At 38.2% G+C, this 26527-nt stretch overlaps 9 protein-coding genes across 9 annotated transcripts; 6 read left to right on the top strand and 3 right to left on the bottom strand. All coding sequences in view use genetic code 12, as the record gives it.

The window, feature by feature from the left end:
- Window positions 1–8: 8 nt before the first annotated feature.
- I9W82_004421 (tRNase Z) lies at window positions 9–2564 on the bottom strand (the record flags this gene model as incomplete). The annotated part of the gene is made up of 1 exon (XM_067693492.1): window positions 9–2564. The coding sequence occupies one exon, from the start codon at window positions 2562–2564 to the stop codon at window positions 9–11; it is 2556 nt and encodes an 851-aa protein (XP_067547208.1).
- A 1067-nt stretch (window positions 2565–3631) lies between these two features.
- I9W82_004420 (uncharacterized protein) lies at window positions 3632–6121 on the top strand (the record flags this gene model as incomplete). Its single annotated transcript, XM_067693491.1, has 1 exon — window positions 3632–6121. One exon carries the CDS (start codon window positions 3632–3634, stop codon window positions 6119–6121), a length of 2490 nt encoding a protein of 829 aa, XP_067547207.1.
- Window positions 6122–7993: 1872 nt separating this feature from the next.
- FOX2 (bifunctional hydroxyacyl-CoA dehydrogenase/enoyl-CoA hydratase) lies at window positions 7994–10708 on the top strand (the record flags this gene model as incomplete). Its single annotated transcript, XM_067693489.1, has 1 exon — window positions 7994–10708. The coding sequence occupies one exon, from the start codon at window positions 7994–7996 to the stop codon at window positions 10706–10708; it is 2715 nt and encodes a 904-aa protein (XP_067547206.1).
- A 133-nt stretch (window positions 10709–10841) lies between these two features.
- MIH1 (putative tyrosine protein phosphatase) lies at window positions 10842–14381 on the bottom strand (the record flags this gene model as incomplete). Its single annotated transcript, XM_067693488.1, has 1 exon — window positions 10842–14381. The coding sequence occupies one exon, from the start codon at window positions 14379–14381 to the stop codon at window positions 10842–10844; it is 3540 nt and encodes a 1179-aa protein (XP_067547205.1).
- Window positions 14382–15386: 1005 nt separating this feature from the next.
- I9W82_004417 (uncharacterized protein) lies at window positions 15387–16580 on the top strand (the record flags this gene model as incomplete). Its single annotated transcript, XM_067693487.1, has 1 exon — window positions 15387–16580. The coding sequence occupies one exon, from the start codon at window positions 15387–15389 to the stop codon at window positions 16578–16580; it is 1194 nt and encodes a 397-aa protein (XP_067547204.1).
- A 593-nt stretch (window positions 16581–17173) lies between these two features.
- Window positions 17174–19558, top strand: I9W82_004416 (serine/threonine protein kinase; the record flags this gene model as incomplete). Its single annotated transcript, XM_067693486.1, has 1 exon — window positions 17174–19558. One exon carries the CDS (start codon window positions 17174–17176, stop codon window positions 19556–19558), a length of 2385 nt encoding a protein of 794 aa, XP_067547203.1.
- Window positions 19559–20142: 584 nt separating this feature from the next.
- Window positions 20143–22647, top strand: I9W82_004415 (uncharacterized protein; the record flags this gene model as incomplete). Its single annotated transcript, XM_067693485.1, has 1 exon — window positions 20143–22647. One exon carries the CDS (start codon window positions 20143–20145, stop codon window positions 22645–22647), a length of 2505 nt encoding a protein of 834 aa, XP_067547202.1.
- A 1650-nt stretch (window positions 22648–24297) lies between these two features.
- On the bottom strand, window positions 24298–25542 carry HOS2 (histone deacetylase; the record flags this gene model as incomplete). Its single annotated transcript, XM_067693484.1, has 1 exon — window positions 24298–25542. One exon carries the CDS (start codon window positions 25540–25542, stop codon window positions 24298–24300), a length of 1245 nt encoding a protein of 414 aa, XP_067547201.1.
- Window positions 25543–25769: 227 nt separating this feature from the next.
- SCL1 (proteasome core particle subunit alpha 1) lies at window positions 25770–26513 on the top strand (the record flags this gene model as incomplete). The annotated part of the gene is made up of 1 exon (XM_067693483.1): window positions 25770–26513. The coding sequence occupies one exon, from the start codon at window positions 25770–25772 to the stop codon at window positions 26511–26513; it is 744 nt and encodes a 247-aa protein (XP_067547200.1).
- Between the last annotated feature and the right edge of the window lie 14 nt (window positions 26514–26527).

Genomic DNA, 26527 nt, shown 5'->3' with positions numbered 1-26527 from the left:
CTATATGTTCAAAGTAAGGCGTCCTCTTCTTCTCCCTCTTTGTCCAATTTCCTCTTTTTAGAATTAACTTCAAATAAACTCTGCAACTCTGCCCATTTCTTTTCCTGTTTATCAAACTCTCCATACCGAATATTCATCAAATCATAAGCAAAAACAACATCAATATCACTCAACTTGTTCAAATCCACATTACGGAAAATATTGAAAACTCGCTTATCAATCAATTGCAGTTGAAGCAACTCAGCTTCTTTACTAAAGTCAAACTTCAGTGCCGGACAATTATTACTCATTCCATATCGAGAACTGAAATGAGTTAAAAGTAACTTGGGACATTGCATCAATTGACATACTCCAACAGCTTCAATCATTGCTGTGTGCTTCTTGGCTATTGCTTCATCGATCCAGAATGAATCTAGTGACGCTTCATGGATTAACAAGTCGGAGTTATGGCCAATGGAGCAAAACCTAGGATTTGGTCTCGTATCTCCAGAAAATGAAATTGTAAAGAACTGTGTGTTTGTGGAATCAAGTTTGAATTTGAATGTTGATGAATATGCCCATGTACAATGCAATGCACGTACAGTAGCTATTGATTCAATACCGATAGTTTCATACATTACATCAATGGCAGTAGTATTAATTGGAGCCAAAGGTGCTTTTGTTATTGGTTTGTGAATATCTCCACAATCATAAGCTTGTTCAAATTCGTCAATTGAAAGTTTCTCATATTCGGGTAATCTGCCAGATGCTTCCCGTAAGAAATCCTCATTGCTAAACATACACAATCGTGATAGGTCAATATGGGAGTTATATTGAGTTTCTAAACTGTACCAATCACGAATAAATGTAATGAATTGCCAAGGAACAACCAAATAGAGCATTTTCCGTTGGTCATTATAATTCAATTCAAACCATTTGTTGATTATTGAAACCATACCAAGATGATGATCAGCATGTAAATGAGATAAATGAATTAAACTCAATTCCGAAAATATCTGCTTCATGTCAAGCCCACCATCATGGCCGAAATTGCGCAATATACTACCAATGGTATTTTCACCAGCGTCTAATATGATTGATCGATAAGTAATTGATCCATCGTTGTGCTGATAGGGGATTCGAATCAAGTTTGAAAGGACATTGCGTGATATGCTAGGAAGTGCAGATCCTGTACCTAGGGTACTGATATGTACTAAATCTTTCAAGTTGGGGCTTGCCTTGTCGCCAGTGTAGTTCAAGTTGAAGCGAGATTGTAGTGAGTCAAATGGTGGTGCAGTTTCAGCAGCCAGTTGTACAAGCTCCTTATATAATGATTCTTTTGAGCTGTGTAAGATGTTGGTGTTGTCGCTGTATACTCCTGTATCATCAATACCCATACACTGTAATGCATGTAAACGATCTACTGAGCCCTCTTTATCATTTGCATTCAATGGCTTAAATTCATCCAGGTTCATTAATTGAAAGTTGTCAGGCATAACCTGCATCAACTTCATATGTCCTGATGCGAATTTCTCGTTAACAATGATATTATTAGTAGTTGATTCATGGCTAATAAGATGCTTTGTTGTACTTGGAAACTTTTCAAGAAACAGTTGCCGATACTCACTCAAGTTGAATTCAACCTCATCTCCAATGAAATGATAAACGAGACCAACATTTTCAATCTTGTGCCAATTGTCACTTTCAATAGTTGGTGAAAAATACTCTTGACTAGGTATATCAATAATTAAAACTTTAGGTAAAATCCGATCAGGTCCAACCACTTGACTGGGTAAAATCGTTTCACCAGCTTCATTAACTACAGAGTTCCCAGCTACTAGCTCTTTAAAAATTGGACCTGGTTTTAACCCCAATTCTTTGGCCTTTTTGGCATCGAATTTGCCTGGGATGGGTACAAACTCAATACAGTACGATATTGAATCTTGTTGAGTAATCAATTGGGAAGCTGGTGGAAGTTGAACATGGGTATGGATATCCTTCAGTGATGGATCTGATTTGTATGAGTTTGGGTCACGGCTGTTTACTTCACTAGTATCCAATGGGAACATAAGTGATGCTAGCTTGCGAATTTGAGTCAACACTTTCTGCGAGGAGGATACAGTTGGTGGTACTGTATCAGTTGATGTAGCTGCACTTCTCTGTGGCTTTATTTTGATTGATTTTACAATCACTTCATCATTACTAATCACAGCTGGCTCCTGATCAGCATTGACAATCTCCAAATCAATACCTAATCGAAACACAAATTGTCTCCAAGTAGCAACAATATATGACAACAAATTACAATCACCAACAACTTTGATCCCCTTCTTTGTCGCGTCGCTAATAGTTAAAAACAACCCTGGCAATCCTCCAATATCACTCCATGTAAAAATTGTCCCCGTAAGGAAAATTGCTTGTAGTTTAGGGAATCGTACTTCAGAGGATCCAATGGCATTGATTATACGTTGAGTTCCTTCGGGTATTTTACCAAACAAGTATCGATTGCCTTGTCGAGTGGTTAGTGCAACAAGTGGTCGAGTAGTGTCGTTGGTTATGTGGGATATGGTTGTAAATTTGAACATGCTGGGGAATAAAGGCTGTAAGGAGGAGGAAGAGGTGTTGTCGTTGGTGGTGGTGGTTATGGACTTGGCCTTCTTCTTTGGTGCTGAAGCTCTGGTCTGTTTTTTTACTTTCAGTCTATTACGTGGTTTATACGATGACAGATGGCGTAGTTGTAGTTGTAGTTGTACTTGTAGTTGCTGCTGCCTGGTCGATGCAAGTGCAAATCTTGACAATGATAACCACGAAAACAAACCGGAAACTTTATCTTTTTGGGGATTACTTCTAGCGACTTGGCAGTAAAATGAATGGAAGTTATTAAAGTTGCTGCAGTTTAGTGAATGTATTGCTATCGCTGTGGTAGCTATAGTGAGTCATGTGGTGAAACCCTTGTGTGATATGTCTTTTGACTTTTTGTCTTCAAAAAGGCATGAGATGCGATGTGAATCATCGTTTTTGGTAGCATCAAACACCAATATCTTTCAACAGTTGAAAGATAGGGAGAATATGAAACACCACCACACTATAAAGGAAAACAACACCTGAGGCCACTCATACTAAGAGATCTGTCTAACCAGTTAGAGGCACTCTACATTGGATCACAATCCAGTTACTATCAACAGAAAGTTCCAAATGCAGGCTACAATGCCACTTGCAAACTACTTATTTCTCAAACAATTGGAGGTGAGTAGCGGTCCAGGTGAAGTGCTTCTTCGAACAACTTATTGCTTAGGTGTAATATATTCTTACTCTCATAGGGAATAGGGAATAGATAGCAATGTTGTGTCGTGTCGTTTTAGTTTAATTTGCGACAATTATTGTGTTTTCCTTTTCATGTGACATTTTTGTTTTACTGTGTGAACGCAACACTAAAAAAGCATCCAACAACAACAGCAGAGCCAAAGAGCAACAGCTGGGGAGACATTATTGAAAGAGTTTAGTGAATACGAAATAGCCAGGAAACCAAGTACTACTGGTGTTTAATAAGATACAGAGAAGCATTTGAATACACTCGCGTGTTTAATATATTCTTTGCCCCAGGATATCACTCCACTAAATCAAACAACAACCACACCACCACGCGTATTTAATGAGTTTGGTGGCACTGAAGTCTCCAGCTACTGTTGATGACGTTATTAGACTGTTATTTGATCAGTATATACAACTACATCCGATAAACAGTGACTTAACTGTAAAATCATCAGACGGCAACAACACCGACAATGACAACGACGACAGTAATGCAAAGACACGCATACAGCAATGGTTCAACTTACGCAACTTACCCTTGATTGGCCGCTTCATTCCAGAAATCGACGACAAGACGAAACTCATCAACGAACTACTTGAATATCAAAAGACAACAACAACGTATCAAGAATGGTACACAATTTCATTACGATTGGATGAATTGTTGGGCAACAATGCTTGGAAATCTGATCCTCAATCGGAGATCTACGATTACAATTTGGTGTATAAGCATTTGAATGCAATGAGACAAGCACGCTTGGATAATAATTATAAATTGTTGTTGTATTATATACGTACTACGTGGGTACGGAATTTGGGTAATATAGGAGATTCAAACTTGTATCGGCATTCATATGTTGGTACGAAGAAGTTGATTGAGGAGTATATACAGGAGTGTCAGGTGTCGTTGACTTATCTAGTTGAGCAGCAGCATCAGCATCAGCAACAGAATAAAGGTGAGAAATTTGATTTGGATGATCGGTATTTATTGGGGATGTTGATACAAACGAGAAAGAATATTGGACGTACGGCTTTGGTGTTATCTGGTGGAAGTACTTTTGGAATTTTCCATATTGGCGTATTGGCAACGTTATTCGAAGCCAATTTGTTACCGAGGATAATTAGTGGATCATCAGCTGGGTCCATCATGGCTAGTATTATATGTTCACATACGAATGAAGAAACCATTGAATTATTGCTGACGATTGCTCACCGAGAGTTTAACATTTTTGATATTACTGATAAAGTGGAAACTTCTAGCAAGTTTAAAAAAGTGCTTTTATTTTTAGGACATTGGATTAAATATGGAACAGTTTATGATATTGAAGGGTTACAGGAAACAATGATTAGTTTTCTAGGAGAGTTGACATTTAGAGAAGCTTACAATCGAACTGGGAAAATCCTCAACATTACAGTATCACCAGCCTCAATTCATGAACAAACGAGACTACTCAATTATATAACTGCCCCCAATTGTTTAATTTGGTCGGCTGTATGTGCTAGTTGTTCATTACCGGGAGTTTTCCCTCTGAGTTCAGTATATGAAAAGAACCCCAAGACAAATGAAGTACATGAATGGAATAATGATGAGTCAATGAAGTTTATGGATGGATCAGTAGATAATGATTTACCTATTACTCGATTACTGGAGATGTTTAATGTTGACCATATAATTGCCGTACAAGTGAATCCTCATGTTGTTCCAGTGTTGAAGATTTCGATAAGTAGTGTTGGAGGAGATGTTGAAAATGAATTGAGTTTTAAATTGAAACAGAGCTTGAATAATGTGTATGATTTTGTTGTTTCTGAAGCCATTCATTATTTGCAATTACTTAATGAGATGGATATTTATAAAAATTTGGCCAACAAGACAGTCTCATTATTATCACAACGATATTCGGGAGATATTACAATACTACCGGAATACAAATGGCAAGATTTCTTGAAAATTTTACGCAATCCCAATTATGATTTCCTATTGGAGTTTATATGTCGTGGTGCTAAGGCCTCGTGGCCAAAGATTCTGTTGATTGAAAATCATTGTCGCGTGGAGTTTGCTTTGGATAAGGCGATTTCGATCTTGAGGGGGAGGATTGTGACTTCTGGTAATTATCGATTGACTAATTCGCCAACTACAATGACCATGAGTGTGAAGCAGAAACATATAGCAAGCAGGAATAAAAAAGTTAAAAAGGCAGGGGCTAATGGGAATGTATTAGCATTGACAATGGTGTCACAAAGGAATGGCAGTAGCAACAGCAATAACAGCAACAGCAATAACAGCAACAGTAACAGCAGCGCTGTTGCTGATACTGAAGCTGGTGTTGATGCAGATGTCGACACAAATGGTGAAAATGGTGAAAATGAAGAAGATGAAGAAGAAGAAGAAGAAGAAGAAGGAGATGATGATGATGATGATGATGATGATGACGCAGATATCGATATTGATCTTGATCTCGGTCTGGATACAGATGCCGATGCCTCTATAGTAACTACCCCCTTAGCTACAGCCACAAGAACACCACCACGCGTGTTAAGATCCCTGGAAGAGAGACAAATTAGACAAGGTATAAGGAAATCGAAATCTTCCAACTTGATTAATCCATCACGGTATTATCATAATCGAGAAAGGAATGGGGATGGAGGATTTAACCATAGTAATAGTTTCAGCAGTGGTGGTGGGGGAAGCAGCGGCGGTGGGACTGGAAAAAATGGTGCTTCTGGTGGTGGTGGGTATGGGCTTGAAGAAAGGGCTAATTTACCATCGAGGTCTAGGTCATTAAAGAATTCGTATATTGGGTTGAATAGGTTGAATGATGATGATTTATAGAGGTATATGAGGTATACAGGTATACAAGTGCTATCTCTTTTTTTTTTACGACTGTAACGAATGGAATAAAGACTAAATCTGCTTGATACTGTTGATACAGTGTTTATAAGCTGCAAAACCAATACCTGCTATCTTCAAGCCAGCAAATATTGAGGACGAAGTAAATCTCTCTTGTCAGTAACCTAATACTATGAGTATCCGCTTACTGAACTAGATACTACTTTGATTAATCCGGTTCATTAAACTCGGACGCTTTTCAATTTATAAGTCAAGAATGCACCCAATAATGTCGCTACAACAGCAATTATCATCACCCTTGTTGTGAACTTCTTTTGTGTGTAATTCTTTCTCTTATTGTCAAGCGTTATTTCGTTCATATTCACCTCAATGACTTCTTCATAATTTACAGAGCATATAGTTTGTTGATATATATTCCGTAGTTTTGGTAGCATATGGTAGCGTATGGCTTTTATCCGAGGATTATGCAGCTCCACTTTTTTCTTTTTTTTTGCTTTTTCTTTTTCGCGCAATTGGAAAACTTTAAATCTTCAGTTTTTGCCGCTAATATTGAAAAACAAAAAAAGAACGTGAGCTTAAAAAAAAAGGGATGGGATTTAGAGATTAGGAAGAGGAGTAAACAGATTGATGAAGTGGAAGAATGTAGGTTATTGAGTAGGAAAATATACCTTATATATACGTATTGGGATACATAAACCTTGTAGAAGAGTAAGGAGAGTAAGAAGAGTATGTATGTATATGTAACTTGTTTTCACTTTATATTTTGGCTATAATAGGAATAGGAATAGGAATAGAATAGAATAGAATAGAAACATACCGTCTGACATATTGTGTAAAACGGTTATTTGATTGTGAAGTGTTTTAATTGTGGTTTCTCTTCAGTTCCTTTCATCCCTCGGTTGAAGTTAACTATAATAAATAATAAATAATATTTTAGTAACAAAGTACACTACTTTTATAAAAGAAAGCCACAGTACTTACTACTACACTACTATAGTAGAAAGAAGTTTACTTGATATAGTATACACCCCCACAGAAGAGAGAGAGTATAAGAGTAAGGTATCTGCTACACAGTTAATAGGGTATATATATGCTTACTATGCATACTATATATATATGTGTGTGTGTGTGTGTACTGATGTGTTGTATTTTATCTCCGGTGTCGCGCTAATAATTCCCCTCCCCCGCATTTTTCTAATCCGTCAGGATATATACATCCAAACATACATACATAGTATATACATTCGGTTAATTGGAAGAAGAAGAAAAAGAAGAATTGTACATACACACATAGATATAGATAACTTTTTAAAATAGAGGTGATAGGCAGTATTGATAGTATCAAGTATTACTAGTTTAACTTTGTAAGGGAGTGTAGTGTGTCTACGTAGTTATAAAGAAGTAACTTTGGTGGTATGTAGTTATATATATATATATATATATGTATATGTTTTGTTATCCGATGATAACCGTTTTTAATATTGTATTTTTGTGCTTTAGTACACTACTTTTCTTTTCTTATAATAAACCCCCACATTTATTATCACAAGCATATACAATAATAATAAATAAACCCTATATAAATACTCAATTGAATATCCAATTGTAAAAAAAACCAATACAATACAATTTCTTTAAAACCTCCTTCTTTTCAATATCCTACTACTGATTTCTTTATTTGAAAAGAATCTGGAACTTCCCTTAACACACTACAATTCTACTCCTTCTTCACTTGGAAAAATATTGAAAATTTAAGGAGAAAAAGAAGCAATTATTAGAATACCCACGGTTAAATTTCACGAAATCACGAAATAAATATATATATACACACACACACACATCACACACAGAAATATGTCGCAATTGGACTTTAAAGACAAGGTTGTCATCATCACTGGTGCAGGTGGTGGTTTAGGTAGATACTACTCCCTTGAATTTGCCAAAAGAGGTGCCAAGGTTGTTGTTAATGACTTGGGTGGTGCTTTAGATGGTAAAGGTGGAGACGCCAAAGCAGCCGATGTTGTTGTTGAAGAAATTAAGAAAAATGGTGGTGTTGCTGTTGCTGACTATAACAATGTCCTCAATGGTGACAAGATTGTCGAAACTGCTGTAAAGAACTTTGGTACTGTCCACATTGTTATCAATAATGCTGGTATCTTGAGAGATGCTTCATTTAAGAAAATGACTGAAGCTAACTTCAAATTGGTTTTAGATGTCCATTTGAATGGTGCTTTTGCGGTTACCAAGGCTGCTTGGCCATATTTCCAAAAACAAAAGTATGGTAGAATTGTCAATACTTCTTCTCCAGCTGGTTTGTATGGTAACTTTGGTCAAACAAACTATTCAGCTGCCAAGTCTGGTTTGATTGGTTTTGCTGAAACTTTGGCTAAAGAAGGTGCCAGATACAATATTGTTGCCAACACTATTGCTCCATTGGCAAGATCCAGAATGACTGAGTTCATTATGCCACCTCCAATTTTGGAAAAATTGGGTGCTGAAAAAGTTGCTCCATTGGTTTTATACTTGTCTCATGCTGACACTGAAATTACTGGTCAAATCTTTGAAGTTGCTGCCGGTTTCTATGGACAAATTAGATGGGAAAGATCAGGCGGTGTCTTGTTAAAACCAGATGAATCTTTTACTGCTGAAGTTGTTGCCAAGAAGTTTGATGAAATTCTCGACTTTGATGATTCTAAGAAGCCAGAATTGTTGAAGAACCAACATCCAAGCATGTTGAATGATTATGCTTCCTTGACTGCTGCTGCTAGAAAATTACCAGCTAATGACGCTTCTGGTGCTCCATCAGTTTCCTTGAAGGGTAAGGTTGTCTTGATTACCGGTGCCGGTGCTGGTTTGGGTAAAGAATATGCCAAATGGTTTGCCAGATACGGTGCCAAGGTTGTTGTCAATGATTTCAAAGATGCTACCAAGACTGTTGATGAGATTAAAGCTGCTGGTGGTGAAGCTCATGCTGATCAACACGATGTTGCTTCTCAAGCTGATGCTATCATCAAGAATGTCTTGGACAAGTATGGAACTATTGATGTCTTGGTTAACAATGCTGGTATCTTGAGAGACAGATCATTTGCCAAGATGACCAAACAAGAATGGGACCAAGTTCAAGCTGTCCACTTGTTGGGTACTTTTAACTTGTCAAGATTGGCATTCCCAATCATGTTGGAAAAGAAGTATGGTAGAATTGTCAACATTACCTCAACTTCTGGTATCTATGGTAACTTTGGTCAAGCCAACTATTCAGCCGCTAAATGTGCCATTTTAGGTTTATCCAAAACCATTGCTGTTGAAGGTGCCAAGAACAATATCAAGGTTAACATTGTTGCTCCACATGCTGAAACTGCCATGACTTTGACCATTTTCAGAGAAGAGGACAAGAACTTGTACCATGCTGACCAAGTTGCTCCATTGTTGGTTTACTTGGCTTCTGAGGGTGTTCCAGTTACCGGTGAAACTTTCGAAATTGGTGGTGGATGGATTGGAAACACCAGATGGCAAAGAGCCAGAGGTGCTGTTTCCAAAGATGCTCACACTTCTGTTGAATTTGTTAGAGACCATTTGAGTGAAATCACTGACTTTGACAAGGGTGTTGAACATCCAAAATCTACTCAAGAATCCTCCATGGCTATCTTGTCAGCTGTTGGTGGTGACGATGACGATGAAGAAGAGGAAGAAGAAGATGAAGGTGATGAAGAGGAAGAAGAAAAAGAACCAGAAATTGAAGACCCAGTTTGGAAATTCGACGATAGGGATGTCATATTGTACAATATTTCCCTTGGTGCTACTACCAAGGACTTGAAATATGTCTATGAAAACGATCCCGATTTCCAAGTTATCCCAACTTTCGGCCACTTGATTACTTTCAACTCTGCTCAATCACAATCTTCATTTGCCAAGTACTTGAGAAACTTTAACCCAATGCTCTTGTTGCACGGTGAACATTACTTGAGAGTCCACAAATGGCCACCACCAACTGAAGGTGAATTGAAAACCTCGTTCCAACCAGTCCAAACCGCCCAAAAGGGAAGCAACGTGGTCATTGTCCATGGAGCCCAATCGGTTGACACCAAGACCAACGAAGTTATCTATTCTAACGAAGCAACCTATTTCATTAGACAATGTCAAGCCGACAATAAGGTTTACAAGGACAGAAGATCATTTGCATCCAACCAATGGCTTGCACCAAAGAGAGAACCCGATTACCAAGTTGACGTTCACGTTTCTGAGGATTTGGCAGCTTTGTACAGATTGAATGGTGATCGTAACCCATTACACATTGATCCAGGGTTCGCTAAAGGTGCCAAGTTCCCTAAACCAATCTTGCACGGTATGTGCACTTATGGATTGAGTGCCAAGGTTTTGATTGACAAGTTTGGTATGTTTGATGAAATTAAGGCTAGATTCACTGGTATTGTGTTCCCTGGTGAGACTTTGAGAGTGCTTGCTTGGAAAGATGGTGCAAATGTCATTTTCCAAACTCATGTTGTTGATAGAGGTACTATTGCAATCAACAATGCTGCTATTAAGTTGGTTGGCGATAAGGCCAACTTGTAAGAGGGAAGGAAGAGGAGTGTATACTGTTTAGTTTGTTGAGATTTTATAAATATGTCAGTTTGAGTAAACGAAAGAGAAGTGTAAGCATGTTTCTACAATGTTTTATTATTAATGCTAATGCGTTTGTATTATATTATAAATCCTCTTCGTCATCTTCTTCATGTATATCATCAACCGAATACACAGTGCTCGAGTATGCGCCAAACCCAGTCGTTGGATCACTATACCCTGAAGCTCCACCTGCTCCTAGAACAATAGTATCGTTGCTGTTATTACTACTTCCATGACTCCGCGTGTACGCAACAACACCATCGATATCTTGATCATTATCTCCTGGCCAAGTACTGAATCCCGCCCGCGACAACGACGACGACGACGACGACGCAGACGCTGCAGCAAGCTGGTGATAATGGTGTTTCTTTGTACCACCCAGTTGGTGTTGATGTTGATGTTGTTGTTGAGGCAAAGCTCGATATGGGTCGTCGTCACCATTATGATCAAGTACGTTGAAATCGACAGGTGTGTCATTGATGGGGTCGGCATCGTCATCGTCATCGTCAATAATTGTATCTCCTTCCTCTCCTTCTCCTTCTGCTTCTTCTTCGTAATCAATTCGAGATGGAAGCGTGTTATTGCTGGACTTGGACACCATTGTTCCCGATAACCAATTTGGACTTTGATGTGCGTTATTGTGCCCAATTGAGCTGATTGATACACTAGGTCCATGACCCTCTCTTGTTCTTGATCTCGACCTTGATCTTGATCTCGATGTCGATCGTGACGTAGATGAGTATATTCTTGACTGCAAGGGCGATGACATTTTCGGTGATGGCACAGTGGGCACATTAGTAGTTGACAATGATTTCCTTTGCTGTAGCGGTGGCTGTGGAGGGAATTGAAATGATGAATTCGGTTGAATGAAAGGTGATCTAGATGGAGAGAGTGAAGGCGATGTGTCCCCTCGTACTCGTGCGTGAGAAGGCACTGGCGCTGCTGATGCTGATGCTGATGCTGGTGCAGGTGTATGTGCAGGTACTAGCGCAGCCAATGACGTTTGCAATGAGCTAGGTTTGCGCGATACTGGTCTCAACATTGATGGAGGCACAGTAGGCAATGATGATGTTGAAGTTGATGATAATCTCTTACTTTGGAAATAGTCCTGGGCCATGGACAACGACGATGATGAACCTGTTGCTCCTGTTCCAGTTCCCCCTGTTCCTCCTGCTAGCGCAGGTGGCGATAAAACCTCTGAGGCCGAACCTAATCCCAGATACGCATCATTCAATGAATCAGTAGACAGAGATATTCCTTCCGAGGCAATAGACGAAGCTGATGAGTGAATTGATATAGAAGACGATGAATAATTGGAAATACTTGATAAATTCGTTGAATAGGAGCGACGATGTCGAGACAGCAGCAGCAGCAGCAGCAATAACAGCAGTACTGACAGTGATGACAGTTGGGCTTTGTGGTATTGTGGATTACGGAATGATGTCGATGGTGGTAAGAAGCTGCGCAATTGGTGTTGGTGTTGCTGTTGCTGTTGCTGTTGCTGTTGCTGTTGCTGTTGCAGATGTTGTGAGTGTGAATGCAAGCTCAGATGGTGATGATGGTTTGGCTGCGGGTGGGGATGTGACTGTGGCTGTTGTTGTTCTTGTTGCTGCTGCTGCTGCAAGCGCTCGGGATTGTCCTTTTCTATCTCCTCATTGAAATCAAAATTATTAAACAAAGGAGAACTCAATGGGGTGGACAATGAAGCCATAGATAACGATGACGATGGGTGATGATAGTAATGATTATTATGTTGGCCATGAAAAAGATGGTTTGGTTGATCAAAGTTTGTTGTATTGGCCCTAGTTAGCTTGGTGCTCAAATTGGAACTAATTGACCTGACTTTCGTATTTGACCGTTGCCGTTTAATAACTTTACCGCTATTGAAATTTGAAAAAGAATGCGATGATGATGATGATCGGTTATGAGACAACAATGACAAGTTTGAAAAATCACTAGTGCTTACCGAAGATAATCCACTTGCTCGATCCCGATCATGGTCACGATCACTGCGGCCTCCTCCAAACTGATTAAATGATTTAGCTCGTGTTAATAACTTGTTATCTTTGCGAACACGACTCAAATTGGCCTCACATGACACTTCATGTTTGATATCCTTCATCTCGACATAATTCTGTGGATAGCAAAAGGATTTATACTTTGTAAAGAAATTCTTGTATCCACCTTCAAGAATAACAACGTCGGGCCAGCACAAGTATGGATATGAGTTTTGATTCAACATTCGATCACACTTGCGTAGATGTTTGGCCATTGTTGGACCTCTGAATATACTAAATTCACAGTGGAAGATAAGCAATTTTTTCTTCGACTTGTTATTCCTCATCAATAAAGGGTCATTCTGATTACCACCACCTTGTTTGATAAAGACATTTTCTAATGCTTCTTTGGTTGGTATATTCATTGCATTAATTATATGACCTCCATGATATTCATAATCAAATCGGCAATCAACAATTACATACTCATCAAAATCATGTTTGTGTTCCCCACAAAGAATCTTGTATAATTGATCTTCGTTAATTCTAGGCAACATGTCATTTTTCAGAGGAAAAGTTTGGATATTGGTGTATCTCAATTGGGAATTATCTTCATGTAATTGAAAATCGTCAATTTCACGTTGTGTTTCACATACTGAATGAATACGTCTGATGGTTTTGGGTCTGTTTGTAATTGGTGGTCTGGACATAGTTCGTGTAGGCAGTGTTAACATATATTCGGATTCATTTTCGTGATTGCCCATTTGTTGTTGTTCTTGTTGTTGTTGTTGATTAATTTGTATGCTATTGGTTTTTCTATGCATTATGGGTGATTCAATGTTTATAGTGTCAAAAGTAGCTTCGCCTTCATCATCATCATCCGATTCCTCTAGCTCCTCCTGCTGTTCCTCCTCCTGTAAATTTTCATCGTTGTTTTCATTTTCAGAATCACAATCTGTAACAATACCATCGACTTCTTCATCTTCCATATCGTCATAAGTAGATATGCATTCAGTCAATTTTGGAGTCATGTGCAAATTAGCAAGAAAGTTTTGCGATGATTTATGAACCACTTCAGTCATTGATTTAGTAAAAGCTTTGGTTTTCTCCTTCACATTCAGTGGGAAATTCGTCAAACTCTTTAACGGTGTTCGATTAAATGTTGATGATGTTGGTTTTGGTGATCCTGCTGATGTGGATGAAAAAGTGGAAAATGACGAATTTGAAGTCTTTTGGTGCAACAATTGCCGTCTCGAGATTGCTTTTGACAATGTTCTAGTGGGTGTTGTATCATGAGTGGTATTTGTCCTATGGCGATGATTATTTTCACCTGAACGTATCAGTTGAGCACTACTCAGATCAAGTCTATCGTTGTAACAACTGTCCCTTTCAATTTCCATTTCGTCACTTCCACTGGTGTATGTTGAGCTTAAACTACGATGATGCTGGTGCTGTTGCAGGTGCTGTTGTTGGTAATATAGATCCTTCTTTTGCAGCCGCAGTAGGTTCGTCTTGTTCGATTCAGTGGATAATATAGACGATGACGGTGATGCTGACGTTACAGTTGTTGCTTTTGTGAGTGAATTATTAGTAAATGAATGTGGCCGTTCATTTCGATGTTGCATTTTTATTTGAAGTAGATTGGATGTTGCGGGTGTAAATGTTCCGCCTTTAGTTTCTATTGGTAAAGGTTTGATCTGGTCACTCCACACTATCTGAAATTCCAAATCAAGTAAGTCAGTGGATAATTATAATAATAACGAATGGTGATAAAATAATAATCCGATTGTGGAAAATGTAACAACAGCACCGTTTTGGATAAAAAAAAAAAAAATATTATTATTATTATCCAAGTAATGAGGTTTGGTAAGTGGATGTTGATTGACTTATAATGTAAGGAGTGTAATGCAATGTGGGTTTTTTGGTTCGAAACAATAGCAGCAGCAGTAAAGTGGCCTCGCAGAATGATTTCTCCTTTTCACTTTCTTCTGTTCTTTTTAAACTATTTGATTGTAATAGTAAAGCAACTTGAATTGTATATATATATATATTCACAATAAAAGTGTATGACTTATTACTTTGGAGATTGTGTTGAGTTGAGTTGAATCTATGAGTTTTGATCTGTTGATCTGTTGATCTGTTGTCGTGTGTTTTTGGTTGGTTGTTTGGTTGTTTGTTTTTGTTTACTTTTATTGAGTGGTGGTGTCTTTGTGTTCTAGACGAAGCAATAAATTTCAATGTCGTAAAACACAACAAAACAAAACAATTGTAGTGTCGCAGACTATACTTTAACGACACTGATTCAACTGACTCAAATGGACTGGGAGTTGCTATCTGTGGTTAAAAATGAATTACAATTCTGTATAGTGAGTAATAATGATAAGAATGAAAGTATAGCAAAAAAAAGAGGAAGCTGTGTAACACAATTTTACTGGAGCGGTGTATCAACTATTTTTTGAACACACGCACGTGCTCTTTTTATATGCTGCGAAAAATGACAAACCTTTGGCAAGACTTGCTGTTTCCTTAAAACTAGTCCTGACTATCTTTACACAATAAATGAGCCTTTTTGAAATGTTAAGCGTTAAAGTCTTAATTGACTCACTACTACCCGATTAACACCCCAACACATGCACTTGTCAGAATTGCCTGTTGAAATACTTGCTAGAGTTCTCCATTTTGAAGATTATCTTTCACGTCTTCCTCGTGAGATCATCATTCCATGGCTAAACCTGTTGCCTCAAGCCAAACTGTATAGAATAATTGGAGAAAGTGGCTTTGGTGGGATAGTTACCAAAGAAAAGTGGCCATATTGCATATCATTGTCGGGTAAAGTTTGCAACAACTATGGACAAAGTTTTGAAACAGTCAAAGCTCATGTCTCAAAAATAAATAAAACATTTATGAATAAAGTATTTGTAAAATCTGGTGCAATGCAAAACGTCCAACCCAAACATCGAAAAAAATACGTCATTTTTGATATTGAAGCAGTTGGGCATTTGATTCAAAAATATCTTCAAATGTTGTTCAACGTTCGCCTTTGGACCGGTGATGATAGACTGTATGTTTATCTATGGTGTCCTTATATGCATCGGTATACTTACCGCCCTAGTAAGTATATTTCCCTTATGCACCCTTCAAAGTTTAATTATGGTTATGAATTGATGAACCTAACAAGGGCTTGGTTTACCGGAAACCAAAAATTATTAAAAAAAGCCAGGAACTTTACTCAATGTCACTTTGAATGCATTGACAGCTTGCAACTAAGTATGTCTATGCGTGAGCTTAAGGACATGAGGACTCATTATTCATTTCTGAGCAAGAGTTTGCAACCGAAAGAATTGAAAATGTACTTGAACTTAGTCAATACAGACTTTCCTTCCGATTTTCCTATCAGGTGGATCACTGAAGTTTTCAATGTGAGCAAGGTCCAAATATTCTCTTTACATTACTTTGATCCAAATACCACCATCAATGAGATTGATTTACTTTTTGAGGAAATGCCCAATATTTTGGAGCTCGATTTAAGTTTTGGCAAGTTGAACCTTAAAGAAGTAGCAAGACTGTTGCCCTATAAAGATAGTGAATGTCACATTCAAGCCAAGGTTGATAGGCATTTCTTTGAAACATATCAGTTTAAACATATCAAGTCTGTTTGGAAGTTTGACGTGAAGGATACCTATGTTGTTACCGGCTACATCAAGAAAGCATTTGTAAGTGATCTGAGTATAAAACGGCTATCACTTGGTCAATGTCTCAGGACTTGGTTTCGACATCGATGGGAGATCAATCAGGAGAAGCTCGAAGCGTTTTTAGATTGTTGAATGCACATGATAGTCTGTGGGAAGTCACAACTTGCAAATTATCAAAATGGTTACTCCTCTGAATTCGCCACATGAACTAAGACATTGTTCATTGAGAGAAGAGTACCAATAGCTGTTGTAATAAAACTTGTGTATATTATGACCTTTACTTTGTTGATATTCCAGCTCTCAAATACTGCATGGGATAGCATATTAGATTTTGTACTTGGCAGAGCTGTATGTAGAATCTATATCTAATGCGTTTATAATACTATCAAACCATGTATCAGTATAAGTCGGTGGGTACAGTTTAAATGCTATCACGTGGATATCATGTGCGTCTATCCTAAATAATTAACCAAAAGAGAGAGAGAGAGAGACAAACAACAAAATCATTTAGTTGACCACAGGGCTATACGCAACTTCTTGGTCGAAACAAAAAAGGGACCCACTTCATCTGTATCTACTGCTTATACGTATAGGCTGATAGGATCTACTATTTCATTTGCTCCACAAATTTCCAGATACTTCCCGTTCCCCTGTTCGTTTTCCTCCCTCCATCAGATGAAGTTTGACTTAATACATTGAACAGATTGTTTTTTTTGTCTTTGATAATGGACTATGATAAACTACTGATCGTATTGGATCTTAAAACTGGCAAGAAAGTTATCAACAATAAATATAGAATACTTAAAAGGATTGGACAGGGACAATATGGAAAAGTGCTACTAGGACAGGTGTTGGACGACAGCAGTCAAAGATCCACCACGATAAGAAAAAAATCAACTTTGAATGATACTACAACAGTGAGTAAATTGTCCTCGTCCTCTTTAGAAGCTCCGGCTACAACTACCACTTATGTTGCCATCAAAACCATCAATCGGGTCGATAAAGCCAAACTAATCACAAAATCATACATTAGTAACGTCACCAAGATCAAGAAAGAAATCAGGATTTTGAAGCAATGTAATCATCCCAATGTTGTTAAACTATACTCTGTCATTGATGATATCCATTTCGACAAAATCCTCCTCATTTTGGAATATTGCAAATATGGAGAAATTGATTGGAAACACTATAATCACTATTATGAAAAGTATACGACACATGAAAATAGATCACCACTAAACTTGAATAAAATCTTACGAGATATTGTTAATGGGTTGGAGTATCTCCATCTGTATAAGCACATTATACATCGAGATTTGAAACCACTGAATTTGTTGATTGATGAGTATAATAATATCAAAATATCCGACTTTGGTGTTAGTTTAATATTGGAAAACACAATACAGGATAGTAAAGAGTTGGCAAATACTATGGGCACTCCAGCTTTTTATGCTCCAGAATTGTGCCAGTTTGTTAAAAATCGATTTTCAATGATTACTAATGAAAACCATCAATTAAACAAGATTAAATTAGATTATCGCATAGATATTTGGAGTTTGGGAGTAACACTATATTGTCTAATGTTTAACAATTTACCTTTCAATGGAATCAATGAGTTTGATATATCGAAAAAAATAGTTGATGCAGAATTAAAATTCCCACAAATTAAACATACTTCAAGAGTTACGGATTCAGATGTTGAAGAATTACAATCGGTTAAAGATTTGATTAAACAATTGCTACAAAAGGATCCCAACAAGAGAATCTCTCTACAAGGTGTTAAACATCACAAGTTTACCACATTTGATTTAAATGATTTACAACGAGAAAAGTTTTACAAATTTAACCAAGCTATATTCAAAGATGCTGATTGTAAACGGAAATTGAGCGAAGAGAAGGAGAATGAAGAGCAAATAGTATCACAAAATAACAATGCTGGGTTATCTACCAAGATACGAAATTTCTTCAAAGGAAGTAATAGCAATTCTAACTCAACATCCCCTACTCCCCCACCACCACCACCACCACCAAATGCTTCTGCTTCTGCTTCTGCTTCTGCCAAAGCTGCAACTCTGAAGAAGAAACTGGCGGAACCACTTGCTCACGATTCTGAAACCACACGGCCTAATCTACCCGATTTACAACATGTTGATGATTTACTTGATTCATATTTTGACGATTCTTCCTCGTTGGGCTCTATAGTGGATGAAGACCCAGTTGATACATCAAATATACTTGGTGAAATATCCAAGGATGAAAATAAAGTGAATGACACTTCCCTGAGACATCTGCCACAACCATTAGTTTTGCATCCTGTTACTTTAAAAGACCCATTTATTGTTGCTAGTGTTAGTCCTACCGCAACAACAAAGCCTACAACCAATGGCTCTCTGAACAACAACTCAATCCCAATTACTCCAAGTATCAGTCATCATCAACTTCATCCTTTAACCCCAACAAATGAATTGTTTGCCACCATTGGCCAAGCCTCACCAGGTCATGACGTTAACTCAAATGGACCTGTGTTTAGTCCAAGTAAGCGGTTTTTCGATAAACAACAACAACAAATTAAAGAAGCAAAGCAACTCCAACCATCCATAAAATCCTTATCTACTGATCATGATTATGTTATTGCACCACCTTCAATTTTCAGTCGCAGCAATGGATCCAGTCATAGCATCAATAACAATAATGGCACCAGTAATGGCGATTTTAATGCCAATGGAGTTGGAGCTGGAGCTGGAGCTGGAGAAAGAAGAAACAGTGCTGATCGACCAAGACCACCATATGGACTATCACGGATCCCTAGTTCGTCAAGTTCGTTGAATCTACATGCCTATTTTACTGATGATTGTGACTCCATTGAATCGTTGCATTCAATTCCCTCTACTCATTCTTCTTCATTGAAGTACAATTTGAAAAAGACTAAAGATAAGGACAGAGATACACATGGTGGAAAAGGGGCCAGTTCAAACAAAGCAAACTCCAGCGATAGTGTTAACGAAGTGGACGAAGGTAATTCCACACTCTATCTAGCTGCTGATGATGATGATACTGGTGTATTTCAAAAATATCAGGATTTAAGTAAATATTTGGATAATCTCGAATGACAGATGCAGTTTCTTTCCCTTTAAGGTGTAATGATGTAGTAAGATCTGTGTTGAATCTTCCAAGCTCTTCTTTATCGGTCTTGTGGTTTAGACTGTAATTGCTGTCTTTGAAAGTCCTTATCCCATACAAATGTTTACGAGTCACGTGAGTGCCCTTTTGTTATCTGTTGTTTGCAACCAATATCAAAACTAGCTCTGCTCAATCAATCAAAATCGAACATAAAAGGACAAACTCTAAAGGTAATATATTTACTCTTGACTCCCAATTTCAACTTTGGGGCCCTTTTGAGTGGAACAGGAGTGATATTTATTGGCCAATTGTGTAGTGTTATAAAACTAGTTTATAGATACATCTGCTCTTGAATCTCTATCATCACTATTTTGCTTCTATATAGTACCACATCTAGTCTAAGTATCTAATATTAATTTCATAATGCTCTGCATTGTATACAAGCTTGTAATTTGTAATTTTACTGAGAGTGCTTACTTTATTTTCATCACTATATAAACCCACCAAAATAAACTTTGCAACACTTTTACTTTACCTCCTTTTTCTTTCTTTCTTTCTTTCTTTCTTCAGTAGAATGCCATCAACTTACGCCACCAATAAGCACAAAGGTCTGCGTAAATTCACCACCGGTTCAAACATCAATCCATTGAAAATGGTTGATAACGAAGCACAAGCTTCAAACAACCGCATGCATTTGAAATCCGCCATTGTTTTACCCGCTTATATTACCCAATTTCAACCATCAAACAAGCAATTGAATGACACCAGTTCAGTTGTTTCATTCACCACCGCCCCTTATTACCCATCAGAAGCTGCTATTAATTACACCAAGAAAGCTTCCACTGAATCCATTTATGGTAATAATGCTATTTTGACAACCAAAAAATGCAAACTACCAAAAAACACCAATTCAGGTTTGTTTGTGTCAGAGAGGAAGAAGAAGCATGGAAGACAGGTTAGATCTTTGAGACCTGATACGAATGATGTTGCAAAGTGGATGAAAGTTGATACCACAACGAAATCAACAAGATTTGGCAACACTTTTGGTAATTGTGAGGAGGAAAAAGTGTTTGTGTCGACACGTGACAGCTTGAAGAATAAAGTTGTTGCTGGTGAGAAGAAAAACTCACCTTTGAGATCTAAAGCAATTGATAACTGCGATAGAGTCTCAAGTCATTTAAAGAGAGAGTTGAGCACAAAATGGTGCAATCTCGTCTCAAAAACATCATTTAGCCACATTGCAAACAACACACACTTGCAAAATAAGTTGGAAGATCAGCACGAAAATGATTTGACCAAGAAGTGGAAGTGTGAAATTGTTCAAAATACCTCATTCTGCTTCAAGGAACCCGCTGAAAATAAAGATGCGGAGAAGTTGGGACTTCAACTCAAGACAAACTTATCCATAAGAAATGGAAAGTCAGTTGAAAATTTTAAACCAACCACCACTCATCCTAAAGTGAAGCCTAATACTATAGCTGCTTTTGATGAAAATTTGATTACTGAAAACCTATCAGTGTCAGAAAAAACATGCGTTGAGAAACAACCAGCGGTCTTGAAGAGGTTAGAAGCTGGATCCAACAGTAATGTTGTTGGTGCTAAACCCTTTGAACAAGCTACCAGGGTTATTAGACTCAAGGGAGATACAACTAAATTCCCAAGAGTTTACAAGAAACAACCAGCTGTCTTGACGTGTTTAGAAGCTGGATCCAACAGTTATTTTGTTGGTGCTAAACCTTTTGCGGTTGCACAAGTGGCCTCCAAGGTTATTAGATTTAAGGGAGATACAGTCAAAATCCCAAGAATTTACAAGATACAACCAGCTGTCTTGACGTGTTCAGAAGCTGGATCCAACTGTTACATTGTTGGAGCTAAACCTTGTAAAAAAGCTACCAAGGTTATTAGGTTCAAGGGAGATACCATTAAAATCCCAAGAGCTCACAAAAAACAACCAGCTGTCTTGACATATTTAGAAGCTGGATCCAATTGTTCTGTTGTTGGTCCTGATCCTTCAGTGGCTGAAGAACAAGTGGCCACCCCCGTTATTAAAGTCAAAGGCAATAGAATTGCATTCGAACAAGCTCGCAGTAGTGTTGAGAGCTTAATCAAGGTTGAAGTGCCTACTCATAGTGAACATGAGTTGAATGTCGTCGGTGACGCCTTGGAAATTAACAGCTCTAAAATTGCTGCTGAAATTGAAGCAAGCGAGCTGTTGTCCACAGATGCATCCAAGCAACCAACATTAAAGCTCCACAATGATGTCGGAAGAGCTGAAATTTTAGACAAAAACAAACACCTTTTATTGCTACTTGATATCGAACGCGAGGAATTTTTGTTGGAACATGCCGATATTCTCCGATGCTTAGCAAAATTGGAAAACGGTATATTAGAAGCAGCTATTGCAGCTGAGATTCATGATGATGTTGTCGCTAAAGTTACTGATGGCGTTGCTCAGCTTGGACTAACTTCTAATGAAAACAAAAGCAACGACTTTGATTTAATGGTCAAGCTATCTCGTGATGTTGCAAAGATGAAGGAGGAACTGTTGTCTGCTTACACTGAATTTATGAATCAGTATCACCATATGAAAATCACTTTGATAAATGGTGATGAAGTTGCAGAGAAAGAAGCTGCAAGGACTGAAGCTGGTCCAATTGTTGCAGAAGCGGTTCCAACTAACTACAACGTGGAAGATTTGGATGACTTTGATCCTTCCCGTTTACCTTCTAATGAACACAAAAGGACTGTGGATGAAGATAACTCCCAGCCTGCTGCTAACAAACAAACTGCACACGATATCGAGTTGAAGCTGTTTTTGCATGAGCTTATCGAATTGTCGGTCATTTATTACGACGATCTACCGGAGTGTTTGAAACCACTTGTTGACGACACAGAAGAAGAAGAAGAAGCAGAAGTGTCAAGTGGTGATGTTGAAAGCAAATCCAAAAATCTGGTTGAGTTTACTCCGCTTCGTTTACCCTCAAATGGACACAACCGTTTTGTCCAGGGTGAAGTCGCTCAACCATCCGTGGTAGGACCTGAAGGTCACCATGGAGATGATTTGCTACAACAAGTATAAAATACTCGGCCAGCACATAACTATTTATATGCTCCCCACTTCATGCGTTTGAAAAGGTGAAGATGGGGATGCAGCAGAAGAGGGTGCTGCCACGAAGAGGACGTAAGCCACTTGGATCCGACTGAGATGAAGACAAACGGGTGAGTGAACAGAGATTCCCGAATGGAATAAAGACAAAATTCTAGTGTCCCTGTTAAAGACCTGGCATGAACGAGGGAGAAGATGTTGGGAGGGGATAGGTAATAAAGGGAATTGAGATATCGAAGTGGCCCTGTCTGAAGTTATCATGACTAGGGTGTTGCACTAGTTGCAGCGCCGATGATTTTCTTGGCGAAGGGGGGCATGTAGATAAGGATTAGTACCTTTTGACCCTTGAAACTTACCAGCTGATGCTCGTATGAAGCCTAACCTTTGAATCAGGAACGAAGAGGAAGATGTATTTAAAAACCACAATCTTCCAGACACAGTTATCGAGTCTGGTAATTTAAAGGGTATCGATGTTCACACTTGTCGGACTCGACTGTTGGTCCCCAATTTGGTTTATTTGATTCTGACGGCGCATTTGACTCTGCCATTGCTACCAAAAAAACTTCTTTAGTGCTGGTTTGCTCATAAAGAAAAGCTACGAAATCATTGTCGTTACAAGGACTTGAAGTAGTTGGTGTCTACTTCCAAGGATCAGTTTTTATTGGAAAGACAGTTAGTGGTTTGGTGTCCACTGGTGTCTACTTTCAAGCTACAATTATTATTGGAAAGACAGTTAGTGGTTTGGTGTCCATTGGTGTCAATATTTCAATTCTTGCTAATTTGTATTTTTGTATTCTATTAACTGATGTTTTCGTCTGTAGTCCTTTCTTTTCAGAGCATCTCTTCTTTCCCTAGATCTCTCTCTTGGAGTTGTTAGTGGGGGTGATTGATAATGCAAGGACTCATTGTGCTGAGAATGCAAAATTGATCTCCTGAAGTGTCTTCAGGCAAAACTCCGGTCTCCTGGGATGACAGCTTGTGTTTAGACTCAATGCCATCAACGAATTTCAACCTCGTTATATATCTTAGCCATTCTCAGGTGTATGCTTCTAAAAGTAATTCAACGACAGCACCCAAAACTAATTTCGAAGTTACAACTCCTACTTTGATCGTCAGCCGACTAGAAATGTTCTCAACAAAGAGTGAAAGATCTTTGTAATATCAATTTGAACCGTTAACTGGATGAAACGTATGAGAACATGATGAACAGAACGTAATCTGATCAATCTCACCAACAACATCATGCAACGAATCTAACAGACATTGCAACGGCGACATCCCTTCAAACATCATCATTAGTTGAGCTAAACTATGTAGTATTATAGTGTGATCTTGTGTTTATGGATGTATACGATGTGATCAGTAAACTGTGTATAGCTTTTGAGCTTTGAGAAACTAGGAATATAATGCTGCGACTGGTGTGGCCTTGATCAACTTTGAAATTTCAAATTGGCTTTCTATTCTTACGGGTAGTACACTTGAAGAATATCCCGTGGCCAGAGGGATCTTGCTATAGTGACGACAACATTGACAGTACCTCAATACCAATAACAATATCAAAGTGATCCAATCCTGAACAACACCACGATAATCGAGCATGAAAAGATCCACGTCGTTACCCATTTAAAGATCAGGAGGAATTTCATACATTTGTACCGATGGTGCATAATCCAAGTACCTAAGATGTTCAAGACTATTCTGAAGTACACTTTCCAAATACCTCTTTGTATTTTTATTTTCAATTTTCCCCGTTAATTCAGGGTGAAGGCCCTCTTCTCCAAACCATTGGGCTGTGCCCCCGTCGTACGGTATTTTTCTATTTAACGTGGTATCAGTCAAGACTGACGTTTCATAGCACCACAATCTTGAAACATTTTTCGGTGTATAGCCTCCGCCTCCAACCACCACCATTGGTATTCCAAAACTCTTTAGGAAATTTAAACAACTTCCGTGTCCTTTAATGGATAAGTTGAATCGTCCTAAACGATCACCTCCTAATGAATCAGCACCACATTGGGCAAGAATTATGGACGGTTGGAATTTGGGTATTAATACTTGCATAATCAGTTTAAACAATGCCACATAAGATTCATCATCAATCCCATCTCTCAAAGGAACATTTATGGAAAAGTTTTTCCCTTTTCCAATTCCAGATTCGTCACCAGAACCAGTACCAGGGAAGAACTCACCATCATACTTGTGGAAACTAACCGTCATGACTCTATCAGTGGTGTAAAATGCCTCTTGAACACCATCCCCATGATGTAAATCAATATCCACATACAATACTCTTGGATAAACTCTCAATAGATTAATGATGCACAAGACAATGTCGTTGATATAACAGAATCCACTAGGCTCGAATTTCTTTGCGTGATGTAGTCCTCCTGACCAATTTATGGCGATGTCTGCCATACCAGCAATAATCTTTCTTGAGGCATCCAATGAAGCACCAGCATAAATGGATGAGTAATCAAACATCCCATCAAAAACAGGACAATCATCTCCGATATTGAACTTTGCCAATGTCTGATCGCTCAAGTTCTTGACTGTTTCTGGAGTCACTGACTTGAGAAAATTGATATAATCTTCAGAATGGAATTGCAACAACTCTTCCTCTGTTGCAGGTTTTGGTGTGTACAAGTCCATCTTTTCATATAGCTTATATGAACTAACCAAGTGATCAGTCAACATTAGTCGAAAAGGTTTCATTGGGTGTAGTGTACCATAGTGATAATTGGCTACCTCGGGATTATAGTGGTATGATACTTTGGTTTTGGATGGCTGGTTGGGGTGGTAAAGTGGAATACTTTGTTTCGTCTGTTCATCAACAGTGAATGTTTCTGTTTCACTTGTAGGAGGATCCATTGCTGTTGGTAAGGGTATATCAGTGTAATTGAGTTCCTCTGTGTATATCTCTATCTGTATACTTCTTCAGTTGTGAATAATTTTTTTCTTTCACCAAAACAAAGAAACAGAGAGAAACGCAAAGAATTCATTTCTCAACGCCACCTGACTAAACAGCATCAACACATCACTGTATCTTCCCCCAATTCCTTTATAGCTATACATATACAGAATACTAGAAGAACACAATGTCAGGATCAGCTGGATTTGATAGACACATTACCATTTTTTCTCCAGAAGGAAGGTTATACCAAGTTGAATACGCATTCAAAGCCATCAATTCATCCAACATCACCTCAATTGGAGTAACAGGACAAGATTCAGCAGTAATTATATCGCAAAAGAAGATTCCTGACAAGTTGTTGGATGCAAGTACTATATCCTACATTTTCAAAATCACTCCTAGTATAGGTATGGTTGCCACTGGGTCTATAGCTGATGCTAGAGCACAAGCATTGAGAGCTCGTAGTGAAGCGACTGAATTTAGATACAAGTATGGATATGAGATGCCAGTTGAGAGTTTAAGTAAAAGAATGGCCAATTTGTCACAATTGTACACCCAGAGAGCATATATGAGACCATTGGGTGTGGCATTGACTTTTGTTCAAGTTGATTTTGAAGATGAAGGAAAAGGTCCACAAGTTTTCAAATGTGATCCTGCTGGGTATTATACAAGTGTTAAAGCAGTAGCCACTGGTCCAAAACAACAGGAAGCTACAACTTATTTGGAGAAGAAGTTTAAAAAATCCGATGTTGTTAAGGGTGATTGGAAAGAAACTGTTGATTTTGCCATTACTGCATTGAGTTCGGTATTGGGGACTGATTTCAGAAAAAATGATATTGAGATTGGCGTTGCTACTGAAGGGGAATTTAGAATCTTGACACCAGATGAGATTGATGAGAGACTTGTTGCTATAGCTGAACAGGATTAAAGTGTAGCTGTAGA

Source organism: Candida metapsilosis (genome assembly GCF_017655625.1).
Source record: "Candida metapsilosis strain BP57 chromosome Unknown scaffold6, whole genome shotgun sequence".
NCBI lineage: Eukaryota > Fungi > Ascomycota > Pichiomycetes > Serinales > Debaryomycetaceae > Lodderomyces > Lodderomyces metapsilosis.
This window is presented reverse-complemented; position numbering and strand designations above follow the sequence as displayed.